This window comes from Perca fluviatilis, chromosome 9 (genome assembly GCF_010015445.1).
Source record: "Perca fluviatilis chromosome 9, GENO_Pfluv_1.0, whole genome shotgun sequence".
In the NCBI taxonomy this organism is placed as follows: Eukaryota; Metazoa; Chordata; class Actinopteri; order Perciformes; family Percidae; genus Perca; species Perca fluviatilis.
The window spans coordinates 32,227,733-32,242,351 of NC_053120.1; the positions used below are offsets into that span (position 1 = coordinate 32,227,733).

The following is a 14,619-nucleotide window of genomic DNA, read 5'->3' on the forward strand; positions in this document are numbered from 1 at the left end:
CAATTTTGAATAAATCCCCAACAGTGTCACCAGCAAAGCAGCCCCACACCATCACACATCCTCCACCATGCTTCACGGTGGGAACCAGCCATGTCGAATCCATCCGTTCACCTTTTCTGCGTCGCACAAAGACACTGCGGTTGGAACCAAAGATCTCAAATTTGGACTCATCAGACCAAAGCACAGATTTCCACAGCAGAGGTGACTCTTGGTCTTCCTTTCCTGGGGCGGTCCTCATGTGAGCCAGTTTCGTTGTAGCGCTTGATGGTTTTTGCGACAGCACTTGGGGACACATTCAAAGTTTTCGAAATTTTCCGGACTGACTGACCTTCATTCGTTAAAGTAATGATGGCCACTCGTTTCTCTTTACTTAGCTGATTGGTTCTTGCCATAATATGAATTCTAACAGTTGTCCAATAGGGCTGTCGGCTGTGTATCAACTAGAGATGTTCAGATACCATTTTTTCCCTCCCGATACCGATTCCGATACACGTCCTGTGGGTATCGGCCGATACCGAGTACCGATACCAGTGTGTTAAAAAAAAGAGATCATACTACGCCTGCATGACTGTGATATGATTATCATTGTGGTAAGGCCTGGCTCAGGTTAAACCCTTTGTAAAACATGAATGAATACAGCAAATGGAAGAAATTTATTTTTAAATAGAACCGTATAAAACAGTAGTGAAAAAGCAACTTAAATATAGGAATAATAATTAAAAAATAATAAAGTGCAGCCACAATATTGTAAAATAAAGGCTTTTAAATGTCTTAATAGAACAGTATAAAACTGTAGTGCAACAGCAACTAAATAAATATAGGAATAATTATTAAAGTGCAGCCACAATTTTGTAAAATCAAAAGGCATTTAAATAGAACAGTATAAAACAGTCAAACAGCAACTTTAATGATTCCTTTAAAAAGAAAGTGCAGCCATTATGTACTAAAATAAAAAGGCATTTAAATCTTTAAATAGTGCAGTATTTAACAATAGTGCGCAACACCAACCTATAAAGTAAAAATAAAAGAGCAGCAGCTACACAATAAATAATACTTTAAAACAAGTAGGCTACACATTGCAGTAGCATTTCAGCAATTTAGTATTGCTCATAATTTCAAGAGCAAAGGCAGATTCTTCTTCAAGAAGATGAGCATTTCTGCCCTCTCTCCTCCTAGCCTGTTCCTTCTTGCATCAACAATGTTGGACGCTGCACTGAACAGTCTCTCACTGTCAACACTGGTACAAGGAGCACAGAGAAACTTTGCAGCAGTGGCAGCCAGGGTCGGAAAACGAATTTGGTTGACTCCCCAGTACTGGAATGGGCTGTCTGAGCGTGGGACCGTTTGCTCTGTCAAATATGTCTGTATTTGAACTTGTGTGCTTGTGCTACTTGCCCCACGTTCCTCATCATGCTCCTGCAGGATTTCCTCAAACAGGCATTTCAAGCTGCTCTTTCTGCTCCTGCTGCTGTCTGGCTGTGCTTCCATATGCGGAGCTTTATGGGGGTTTTCTGGCACTGTCTCTGCTCCCTCAGGTGTGGTCCTGCTCAGTAACGCCTCCATCTTCTCCACCTCTCGGGTCAGAGCATCCTTGGCATGCTTGATGTTGTCTGCTCCTGTGAAGTATCTAAAAACAAATAATAAATAAATGTCTTAATGTGTAAAATAGCAACCTCCTCCATAGTAGTTTTTAGTGGTAACATATTAATGCAATAGTAATCAATAATAATGCAATATCTAGTTATCCAAAATACCATTTCAAAATTTTTTATATATATATATATATATATATATATATATATATAGTATATATAGTATATATGGTTTATAATATAGACTTTGAATAAAAAAAATATTAGACATACCTGTCTTTGAATCTTGGGTCTAAAAGAGTGGCAACTGCATACAAGGGCTCGTTCTCGATGGTCTTGAATCTTTTCTGGACAGCCTCAAGAAGGGTTGTTTTCATGGTTTTTATACCTGTGTCCCCCTCGTTCTCCCGAGCAAGCAGGCGTTTCAGCACTGTGACTGAGGGGATGACTTCAGCTGCAGAAGAGGTGGAGGAGCTAATCTGTTTGGTCAGTTCTTCAAATGGTGCCAGAACAGTGATTATTTTCTCCAGTAAAGCCCACTGGTTAGCCGTAAGGGTCACTGGCAGCTCGTGGTCAGCTCCATATGCTGAAATTGACCTCTTCTGCTCCAGTAAACTCTCAACCATATAGTAGGTACTAGGGCTGGGCGATATGGACCAAAAGTCATATCCCGATATATTTTGGCTGAATATCGATATACGATATATATCCCGATTTTTTTTTTTCCGCGAAGTGAGAGCAAATGTTCAGTCAAAGCCCAAATCAAATATGACATGTCACAAGTAGTTTCATAGAAACAGTTGCAAAATCAAATAAATAATAAACCGGTTTCTTCACCTGGTTCATGATTAAATGCTCAGCTGTTCAAATAACAATAAAATGTAAACCTAAATACTGTATAACAGGAGTAACTTTTTTGAAATCAAAGCTCCATAGGCTATTTGTGATTTGTTCCAAAGGTCAATTAAGCTTTTGATATTAATATAATCTACTTTGTTCAAAATGTAATGCCTCATGCCTGTAAGCCTAGGTTATAGTCCCATTCTTCCACTTGATACTGCTTCCACTTAAGTAAACTAAAAGATGAACTATCGACTACAAAACAAAGAAACTAATTAATGTGTTAATACAAAGAATATTTATTATGATCGGTTCACAGATCTGAGTTCAAACGGAAACTTCACCCTTCTGAACTAAGAGTTTCTGCTTCAAGGTGAAGTTTAAACAGACTGAAATGTCCAGGCTCATTCCTCCACTATTTATTTCTGTATGTATTTATGCGTTACATGTAATTTTAACGGGCACTGAGCTCCAGATCCTGCAGCCGCAGACGGTCGCTGCCCTGCTGTAGCGCCTCTCTCCGTCCGCCTCGCCGCCGGCAAACTTAGTGGAACTTTCCGCGCATATCGACATACAGTTCGTCCTGGACTACGTGTAAGATCCTACCGATCACCACTCTGTCTTTGGCTGGTCCGATCTGGATCAGCGGGGACCGCGCGCAGCAGCGCAGGCGAAGCTGTGTTTTTGCCCGGGGAAGAGACGCGCGGCGGCCCACGGGGTCCTCCGCCTCCGCGCCGCGGAGCTCAGATTGCTGGTCGGCGGCATATATAATCATAAAACACATTGTCACCTGTTAAATGTTATCCATTGCGGTTTGTTCTTTTCATTTCCTCTATCGAACATAATTAAGCAGTAAAAAGTCCGGCATCTTTAGCGTTGATCTGAATGCTTCGGACCCTTGTTCCAAGATGGCGGCGGGTTTTGACGTATGTTTAGAACCTCACGGCGACATATCTATGGGAGCAAGGATCACATTTGAACTATATCGATATATGCGATATGGTCTAATTCCATATCTCATTTAAAAATATATCGATATATTTGTTTATATCGATATATCGCCCAGCCCTAGTAGGTACTGTTCCACCTCGTTGCTACGTCTTGGTGCAGACGTTTGATGGTCATTTGGAGATCTTTTTGAATATTCTCCAGGCGTGTAGTAGCCAGTGGCGAGTGTTTGAAATGCGCGACTATCTTCCTACCATTCGCCAGTGCATCACTCACACTTCTCTGTGACAGTAGCCCTTCGTGCACCACCAGCTGGAGAGTGTGGGCGAAGCATCCCAGACTTGGTACATCCATCTCGTCCATGGCTTTCTTCATGTTGCTAGCGTTGTCGCGCAAAACAACATGAACGTTGGACTTGGGGATTTTCCACTTTACTAGCATCCCCTCAATTGCTTCGGCAATTAATGTGCCAGTATGTGACCCTCGGAACTCGTTGGCGTGCAGCACCGCACTTCGAGGGGTAAATGTTGACTCACTGTCCACCCAGTGTGACGTTAAACTTAGCAAAGACATGGGGCACACGTCGGAGCTCCAAATGTCCGTGGTAAAGCTGATTGCCTGCACGTCTTTCAGCATATACGAAATGTGTTCCCTAACGGCCTCGTATAATTTGGGTAGCGCAGTTTCGGATATATATTTACGACCTGGCAAACAGTACCTTGACTCCAAATGCTCCCTTAATCGGCGAAATCCCACATTTTCGACAACAGACAGGGGTTGGTCATCCAGGACAATAAACTCCAAAATTTTGTCGGTTATCTTTGTTGCTTTTTGGCTGTCTTTAGGGAATTTATCTCGTCGGTGGAAGGCAGTTTCCAGAGTTTGCTGCTGCAGTTCGTCCTTCTTTTTCCCCTTTACTTTGGTAAATTCGTCGTGCTCTTTAGCGTGACGCGTCTTCAGATGTTTGATTAAGTTGCTGGTGTTGAAATTTGCAACACTCGTACCACCCTCCGAAATTGCTTCTTTACATATGTTGCATGTCGCGCCTTTACTGGTGGGAAAAGCCACTGTAAAGTACTGCCAAACCGCCGACATGATCGCCTAACCTTAGCTCCTTTTTAAGGATGCGCCAGGTGAACAATTCTTCTTCGCCCTCTAAAACAGCAGCTGCTGATGGCAGCACAGCGCAACTTTTTAAAAAGCGTGAAGAAGAACTGTGTCAGAGATGTCGGAGCTTTTTATATATGTCAGAGCTAACCAGTAAATGGATTCCTATTTCTAATAAAGTACGTGGTATCGGATCGGTGCCTGGACTCCAGGACTCGCCGATACCGATGCCAGAATTTTTGGCAGTATCGGAGGCATTTCCGATACTGGTATCGGAATCGGAACAACTCTAGTATCAACCTGACTTCTGCACAACACAACTGATGGTCCCAACCCCATTAATAAGGGAAAAAATTCCACAAATTAACCCTAATAAGGCACACCTGTGAAGTGAAAACCATTTCAGGTGATTACCTCATGAAGCTCATTGAGAGAACACCAAGGGTTTGCAGTGCTATCAAAAAAGCAAAGGGTGGATACTTTGAGGAATCTAAAATATAAGACATGTTTTCAGTTATTTCACACTTTTTTGTTACGTACATAATTCCATATATGTTCATTCATAGTTTTGATGCCTTCAGTGAGAATCTACAATGTAAATAGTCATGTACTGTGTGTGTGTATGTGTGTGTGTGTGTGTGTGTGTATGTATATATATATATATATATATATATATATATATATATATATATATATATATATATATATATAAAAAAAAAAAAAATGTTAGTCCCTGTTGCCGCCATGTTGTTTGTGTATCTCTATGGCAAACGCACGGGGGGAGGCCTGAGCCCATTCGGCGCTACGGGAGCCCAGAGGGGAGCGTCGGCAGATGTTAAGGAGAAAATCGATTTTCATTTAAACAAATCAACGTTAACTAGACACTCGAGTTAATCGATAAAATCTATTTATCACCCGCCCTAGTTTTTTCCCTGTCTCATTTGCTCCTCGTTCACTCTGTCTCTCTTTTGCTCTTCATCTCTCTCAGATATGCTGCCAAAAGTGGAGACAAGGGTTGTTCTTGTGGGAGAAGCAGGCAGAAATGGAGCGCTGGTCAAAGCATTGCAGGTACATGAATTCTCTATTAATCCTGAAGGTTCACTGTGTTTTATTAAGGTGACAGGCCTCCACAATCTGAGCTTGTCAACATCACTGCTGTTTTCTGTTTAATAAGGTGTATATATAGTAAGGTTGTGTCCTTCCAACTAGCATGGCTATATTAGTTTAGAATTTTCAATATGTTTGTTTATTTTAATTTAGACTTTTGGATTTCAGGTTAGGTCAGGGTCGAAAATTTGCGGGGTGCTCTAGTAGCTACAATGCAGGTTTGCACAGTGATCAAAAATATTTTTTATGGGTACTGTTCTTCTCTTTGGATAAGAATCATTAATTGTTTAACTGTGAGTCTCTTCCCCTTGATAGATATCCAACATAAAGGTTTTTTGTCTGGCTCAGAATGGGCCTTTGGGGGGAGACATATTACTGGGTCCTCCCCCAGAAAATTTAAAGCATCAAAGACTTAATTTCCTGCATTCTGCTGATACATTTTAGGCACCAATTTATGGTGAAAACATTTATTTATGTCAAGGAAAACACAATTCTGGTGGCAGGTATAAATTAAAAATATAATGGAATATAATTCTGTAAGGGGGATTTCGCATCCTGGACCTGGTCCCTGATCCAACTACACTTGACCCCAAAGTGTAGTTCATTTAATTATTATGAACAGGGAGTCAAGGAGCACGTTTTGCTTCTGAAGGCGTATTATACTTCTGCGTTAAATCAACGCCATAGGTACGTATGTAAGTACGTGGAGATATGGACCCTACGCTGTAGCCTGACGTGCACCTCTCATCAAATGTAACCACACATTGCAGTGACGCAGAACAACTGTGATTGGTCCACTTGGCCTTGGCTTGGTAGTGTGCATTTCCCCCTACTCATTTCCGGGTTCTCCTCCATAAACAACATGAAATCAAGGAGAGGGTTAACTTTTCCTGCTACAGATTTCTGACCGTGGTCCGAAAGCACAGGGGAGACACTTTGTGCACACACATGCGGACTCAGACACAAGTCCACTTACGTAGGCTACGGCAAAAGCTCTTCGACGACACGTAAAACACCTCCATCTCTCCTCCCAAACCTGTCTCTACAACCTATTAAATCAAATAATTATTTTTTTACGCTGCACTGTAACTTTTATTCTTGTATTTTATTCTTTATTTTCATAACCATTTTTAGTGATGGCGCGATGAAGCATTGAAGCTTTCCAGCAAAGTGGTTCTCATAAGGGTTCATTTCTTGAGGCTTCATTTGCTCACAATAACACCTGTTGGTCAAATAGTGTGATACACTGTATCAGATGGTTTTTGACTGAATTTTCCACCAGTAAAGACTTAGAAATAACGATGAAGAAAAAATCAATTTCCACGTAATCAATTTATATCAATATAGTGTGTGTTTTCTGGTGATATAATACAATTAACATGACCATATAATAAATGGATTTCCTCAAGAGGAATGCGTCTATTAAATGTGTGTATATCAATTCTTTTGGTCATAATATAATAGCGGGAGGGGCAATTTTACTAGGCTGTTCTAAAGCTGGTATGTGGCAATGGTTTAACTGGGCTTAGGGCCGTGACTGTGCTCGTGTAGATCTTAGATGTATAATAAAAATGTGTAGATTCGAACCACTTTATAAACCAGTCACGTGGTATGGACAGGCAGCGAGGCTTCGGATGTCATCAATGACCTCATATGTCTAAAACGATACAAGCCTAGGGCTAGTCCCAAACGATTATTTTTTAAACGATTAATCTAGCGATTATTTTTTCGATTAGTCGACTAACGGTTAATGGGAAACCATTTCTCAATTATTAACAATTTACGCAAAATCTCTATTTAAATTTTTAACACTGCACTGTTCAAGTAAAATGAATTTTTAGTGCAACCTGAAGCCAGATGTAGGCTATCAATCCAACCACAAAATAAAGTCACTTTAGGAGGAATACAAAAATAAAAACTTAAAGTAAACCGAGCAAGTGCAAAAAGAGTAGCCTGTATTTGTATTACATGTATTATTTATGTAAGGCAGGGCTACAGATTAGGTGTCCCTAGAACCCGCGTATATCTAACAGTAGTTCCACATTACGTTAATTAATTTGCAAGTGAGTTTTATTTATTTTATTTAGTGATGCGTCGACGCAAATTATTTGTGTTGACGCATTTACGTAATCGATGACGTTGACTACGCCGACGAATCGCCCAAAGCCCTACTCGATACGTGCTTCACAGAAAACTAAAGGGATTTCCCGACACACGCTTTGAAGCCTCGGCACAGAGCGTAACATCACCCCCAGTTTTTATCTGCTCTTTAATGTTTTATGTAAATCTGAATTGCCTCAGTGTTTAGGATTTTTTATTTATTTTTTTAGCAGTGGGGGCAGGTCTGAACGCACTGTATTTTGTGAGTTACTATATAGGCCAACTTTGATCTTGACATATAGGCTAAGCATTCTGTAGCAAATAACAATAAACCCACTATTAATTACATTATCTTAATGCGGTGTAACTACTTCAGCATGTAAATAATGCACCTAAAATACAAACGTGAGCAATCACTATTATATCTAATCAACAGCCACGTGCAATTTAGCTAGCAGGTGAAGAATACAAACAACGAAAATCACCAGTTAACTTAATTTAAATTTGCAACACCAGGCTTAAATGAACTGACTACAAAAGTTATACGACTTACAGTTCTCAAGGACGTACACACAATCTCAACTGGCTTATCATACGGACAGCGTCTCTTTTTCCTTTCTCCCTTTTTCTGCCAAGTGATGTGCATGCCCGCTCGTGTGTGCCCGCGTATCTGCGCTATTCTCTTCTAACAATGCAGCCCTATTTCTGATACCATGGGTGGCAGAAATGTTGCCGTGGGGGGCCGCCATGGTCAAATCAACATAGAGGAAACACTGTGCCTTGTTGCTGAAATGTGCTATAGAAATAAAGTTGCCTTGCTTTTGAACCTCAACCTGTCAGTCACCAGGGCATAGAAACCACTGTTGTGCCTGCTTGTCTTATACCTCTTTCATACTACCTACCAGGGTCAGGCTAGGGTTGTCTGATCAGGGTTCAACTCTCCTTTTGGAAATTCAAACCAAGACAGTCTACATGGGTATATCCCTGGTCATGACAATTCAGAGATCACCTGGGTCAACACTGGAGCAATGCATAACAATTATCTTAAATGCTAGAAATGGGCGGGGCCATATCCTTCATATTCAGTGAACAGCTAATTTGTCACATACTCAAGTCCAGCTGTATACCAGCAGAACTTTTGTAGCTACTTGAATCTGTCATTGAACAGTAGGGAGAGATAAATAAAGCTTTTTTTATTGTTTTGAGGTTTGAAGGCACAAATAAATAGAGAGAGAGAAGCTTTTTGCTTCAGCCATCGCGCTTCAAAAGTAAACTCAGTCAACTTTGGAGAACGGGCGGGGGATTTTCTATGCTAATTTCAAGGCTGCTGCTTTTTACCTTGACGAGAAATCTCGTCACGTTTAATCTTTCGAGATCTCGTGGGGATGATACACCTCTACTGATATCTCCTCCTCTTTTAAGACGAGGGGAAAACATTTCTTTTGTTTGATTTCATTAAAAGTAAAGTTGGGCTTTGCTGTTGGCTTCACGACTCATTTTTAAAAGACAAAGGAAAAAAGATTTGTGCTACCCAGCAGCCGCACTGCAGGCTGCAGACGATTGTCTCGTGCAAAAAGAGTGAGTAAAAGGGGCGGTGCCGAGATAATTAAACAACTCATTTTGGTAACACTTTACTTGAAGGTATCGACATCAACTTGTCATAACAAAAACGGAATGACACTTGATGACAGAAGTCATAAACGTTTATGACACGTTCATGAAAGTGTCATGTCATAGTTATGACAGTGTCATGTCATGATTATGTCGATAACTTCAAGGAAAGTGTTACCAAAAATAGTATGTTTTAGTTATTATTTTGTCTTAATCTGCCGTGGGAGGCTGCCTGAACGCTGTGGTGAGGACTAGACTTTCAGTCTGTTTTTGTTACGTTCCACTAATCGTCACATTTGTGTAAATTCAATGTTTTTAGTGTATCCACAGACCTATCTAACTTCAATTGAACAATGTCTGTATACAGTTTGAAGAGTTGTTGTCGATTGAGCTTGACTAACCAGGTTAGGACAACTAGCATGCTACAGTTGATAGACAACAACTAGTGCACTGCCAAAACCTTCGGGGCAAAACTTGCGCTCTAGAATTTCTGTTCTGCATGTCGAAGTATCAGACATAAATATACTTTCATGTGTTTGGGTCACAGGGCATACTGAACCAATGTCGCATACCAATCCAAACGTCCCGTACTAAAACAGTTTGGGAATAGCGTGATCAGACGCCCCAAATTACAAGCAGTTGTCTTGAATCCTGAATCTTTATCTGGTTGTCCCGAAAATTAGACTAAACCTGAGTTTGGACAAGTTATAGCCTAATACAACTTTTAACACTGAGTTGTTATGTTCGTAGTCTACATGAACTATGGCTGTTGTGGTTTCTTTTTTTTCTTTTCTTTTAGTGGCGTGCAGTAGTGGCGCAAATTGATTTGCGATGCATAGCTATGACGTTGAATTAAAAATTCTACGGAGGAAATTTAAACCATCCAGCATTGACATTGAGTGTCAATGATGGCCAATTATTAGTACCATTGCATTGCAATTGTATAAATTAATATTAAAGTTTAATTAAAAAAATATCTAGCAGAAATATGTAGGGCTGCAGCTATCGATTCTTTTTGTAATTGATTAATCTAGCACTTTATCGATCGATTAATCTGATCAATTTTTTTTTGCGTTTTTAAACGCAAAAAAAAAGTGGAAAAAAAAACTAGGGAAAAAAAGCAACATTTTCGGAAAAAAGCTACATTTGTATTGCCTACATTACTTACAATATCACTCTGCAATTACTGTGCTCAACAAGCAGCGGGTGCTGCCGTGAGCCCGTGAGCCCCTCCCTGCGGTCAGTCTCTCAGTAGCCTCGTCCCAGCCTGCCGTCAGAGCAGAGAGGAGAGACACAGCACTCCGCGTCCAGGCTGCATTTAATCACGTATGCGCCACCGTTCTTGCCCTGGCTTACAGGGCGGGTGTAGGCTAAATGTAAATGATTCTTCACTCTTACACAAAATAATTAGGGACACGACGCGGTACTGAATCTCCAAATATAGCTATCATTCTGCAGTTACTGCAGCGGGTGCTGCCGTGAGCCCCTCCCCTGCCCAAAAGCCCTCACAGGCGGTCAGTCTCTCAGTAGCCTCGCGCTGCAGTCCCAGCCTGCAGTCAGAGCAGAGAGGAGACACACAGCACTCCACTACTTACACCTTAGCTCAGAAATACGTCATGCTTCATGCTTTTTTGTCAAAAGCGACTAGCGACTTTTTCTGGTGTTATTGGAAACGTTTGTGGTGTTTGGAGACTCGTGAAAGCACGTATCACTCTACATTTACTGTGCTCAACGAGCAGCAGGTGCTGCCGTGAGCCCCTCCCCCGTACAAAAGCACTCACAAAAAAAAAAAACTAACAAAAAAAAACCGCCTACTGTTTACATGAGTTTTGTGGTGCAGTAATAGTTCTAGTTTACGACTGTTGGCCTACAATTTACTTTTTCCTGTTCATTTGATATGTGGACAACATAACAAATGGCTGGAGGGGGGTAAATCTGATTAAATAAATTCAACTCTCTTTCAAAATATCAGGTATTTCATGGAAATTACATAATCCAATATGGCCGCCACCATACGACATCATAATATGCAAATTAGATGGGAAAATTTACTCCCTAGATAAACGTTAGGTCATTCTCAATATTTGTTTCATTTACTTTGTCTCTATCTCAAACCATTTTCAAGCCAGAGCCTTCTGAAATTTAGGTGTCAATATCTAGTATTTTTTTTAAATAAAACCCGGCGCCTAAAGGGTTAACTTTCAGAACTACAAGTTTCAACCTGAGACTGATCTGAATCAGCTGTTTTTCCAAAGGGATAGTCAACGCGTCAGCTCTTTAGATCAAATTGTATTCACGTTCAAGTTGTTGTGTTTGGTGTAGTTTCATTGTCCATACGACTGTTATTTACTTTTGTTGGGTCCTCTTCATGGAATGGATGAGTTAGACTCCATGTTTTCTGTTGAGATGCTAAAGCATTGACGTCGTGCTATTATCGTGGTAAGCTAGTTTGATTTTGCAGTAGACTCACTGAGTTTTAGTTTTAATTACGTTTGAACTGATTCCAAACTTTGGACAGTTTCTGTCGTTTTCTCCAGCCTGTCTCTTAGCCTATCGCTATTTACTCTCTGGCATGTGTTGCCAGCAGACTGAGTAATAATGCTCTGTGCGGAAACACCGTCCGTCAGCGATACGTTGATAACATTGATTTAACGAAGCTTCGAGGCAAGTCATTTGCATCGAGGATTTTTTGTAATCGAATTATTCGAGAAATCGTTTCAGCCCTAGAAATATGGCTACAATCTGATAGTCACATACAGTATATAGTAGCCTAAGAACAGAATAGCTTACCTATTGTTACTATTATTTGAGGCACTTTCTTGCAGGATTTCACTGAACATATCAGGCAACGAGGGTGCATGCCCCTCATCTGGTGCAGAGAGACGAGCGCTCTGATCTCCTCCTGCGCTGGGCGCTGCTCCGTGCGCGCTCCGTCTCCACGCGGGTTCTCCGCATCCATCGCGGCCTGGATCATTTCTCGTGCGCCCTGCTTTATTTCTGCATCCAAGTAATGGTCTTTATAATGCGGATCAAGTACAGTCGCGATGAAGTGCAGAGGATCCGAATAGATCTCACTGAAACGTGTGCTGACGGACTCTAAGAGCGTACTTTTCATTGTTTTCACTCCGTGGTCCGTCTCAACCTCTTTGCTTAGGAGACGCTTTGCAGGTGGAACGGATCGGGTACTGACACACGTGCAGGTCGCGGTTTCTGTTTGCGTCATCACAACATTTCAGTGGCCGAATATTCGGTGCATCCCTACTTGTCATAGTTGAAAAATGACAGTTTGGTGGGTAAATAGGACATACATAGAACCTCAAAATCCCATTGACACCTCTTTCCTCTGCAAATCTCATAATTTGAAACTGCCTCTGAAAACGGGCAAATCTCAACGAGCCGCCTAGTTGATGTCAACTTGGCGGCTCCTCATTTGGCTCTAGTCTCTATCTTTGTCACGCCCCAACATTTGCATAGGCTACACAACTGACCTAAGATCAGGTAGTCTTCTGAATCTAGGTCACGCAGATCTCGGCTATTCCATTACAAAATTCACTTCTGAAACTCTTTTTATGTGAGAAATCAACTATGTAAAGCTCAAATATGGGCCGTTTTACGAAAATTGATGGCTAATTGCAATATGTGTCGGAGTTCAGTGGCTGGTGCTGCCTGGGTTGCTACATCGGACTACCAAACGCCGCTGCCCTGACAGAGCTCCAGGGCCTGCAGCTCGATGTTCTCTCTCCCCTCTTCCTGCTAAATGGCCGGTGTGTGACTGAGAGCGCGAGCTTGTTACGCCTGCAATCTCTTACTGCAGGTTCGAGTTAATCTTATAGAGAGACCAGGTGCTAATACAGCCATTAATGCTTATCGACAGTTATCTACCGGACCGAATAGCAACGCGGATTTCGGTACCTTATTTAGGTGCCACTTAAATGCCTGCGCTTCTCTCTGATGCTCCGAAAACGGACATTAGAGGGAACTGAAACATCATCGCACGGAACGCTAGTTACAGCTATAGTAAACACGGTTAAAATGCTGACAGCCAAACGGTGTAAAAGTGTGTCTGTATTTCACTGGAGGATTCCAACAAAAGCCTATAGCTGCCGTTGTCTGAAAAACAACACAGATGTTGCTGAAATTCGGGTATGGGTATGGAGCCCAGCAGGCTTCCGCTTTCTCGTCAGACTGTCTGGAGCTCCTAAAGTCCTACACGTCTTACCAAATTTGCAATTGGCCATCAATGTTTTGTAAAACGGCCCATATTTGAGCTTTATATAGTTGATTTCTCGCATAAAAAAAGTCTCAGAAGTGAATTGGTCACGTGACTCGCAAGAGCAAATCAGTCTGCACTCTGAAAGCATCAACTTGGCACGCTAACCTGTTAATACATTCATGACGCTAACGCTACGCCGTACCTTGAGCTGATTTCTGTCATTCAAACAACTCTGAGTTGTAGTTTTAAACTTTTACAACCATTTTAATAAAATGAAGGGTTTTATTCGGGCTTGAATCCATACATACAGTTAATGGATACAGGTACGCAGAACTGAAGGCTCGGTTGGCAATGATTAGCTCTGATTAGCGGTTAGCTCCGTTATAAAGATATGGAGTGGAGGAGCTGCCACTGAGAGGGCTAACAACCAGACTCTGATAAATGACGTTCAGGGAGCTTTCACAGCAGCGTGGCTGCGGTTATTCAACGGTTTGATTAGTACAGTTAATCCCACGGCAAGAACACCAGCAACTAACGTAACGATAGGCTCTCTGAGCAAGTTCAACGTTGACGGTGTCATGCACACGGCACCCAACTTCACGACGGAAGGGGCTGGAGGCAGCTCCTCTGTGTGCGATGAAAACAAAATACACGTGTGTGTGTGTGTGTGTATTTTTCCTTATTAACTGTATAGTAAAGTTCAAAGACAGTGTTGTCCACATGTTTACATATGTTTATCACAGTAAATAATAATTAAATAATCAAAATACTACTAAGTGTGTTAAAGCCATATTTAGGGCCCGAAACTCAGAATGTGTGGTCTACATGTGATACTGAGCCGCCCCCTATAATACAACCACGCCCACTTACCAGGCCACGCCCCCTTTCATAACATTTGAACCGTTTAAGGTAGTCTTGTGTGAGGTGTCATTGAACTCAGCAGAGAGTTCATTTATCATTGGTGATGGTTTGGCCCACCCCCTATGTTTAAGTCACGCCCCCTTTCATAACATTTCAACCGTTTAAGGTATACCCTTGTGTGAGGTGTCATTGAACTCAGCAGAGACTTCATTCTTCATTGGTGATGGTTTGACCCGTCCC

General features: G+C 41.5%; 1 protein-coding gene across 5 annotated transcripts in view; it reads left to right on the forward strand.

The window, feature by feature from the left end:
• ect2 (epithelial cell transforming 2) overlaps positions 1-14,619 on the forward strand; it is a 190,415-nt gene that overhangs the window by 6,700 nt on the left and 169,096 nt on the right. For all 5 annotated transcript variants that reach the window (XM_039811660.1, XM_039811664.1, XM_039811662.1 and 2 more), the window contains exon 3: positions 5,476-5,555. In XM_039811660.1, the coding sequence (XP_039667594.1) occupies positions 5,476-5,555 (80 nt within the window). The remainder of the gene's footprint in view (positions 1-5,475; positions 5,556-14,619) is intronic.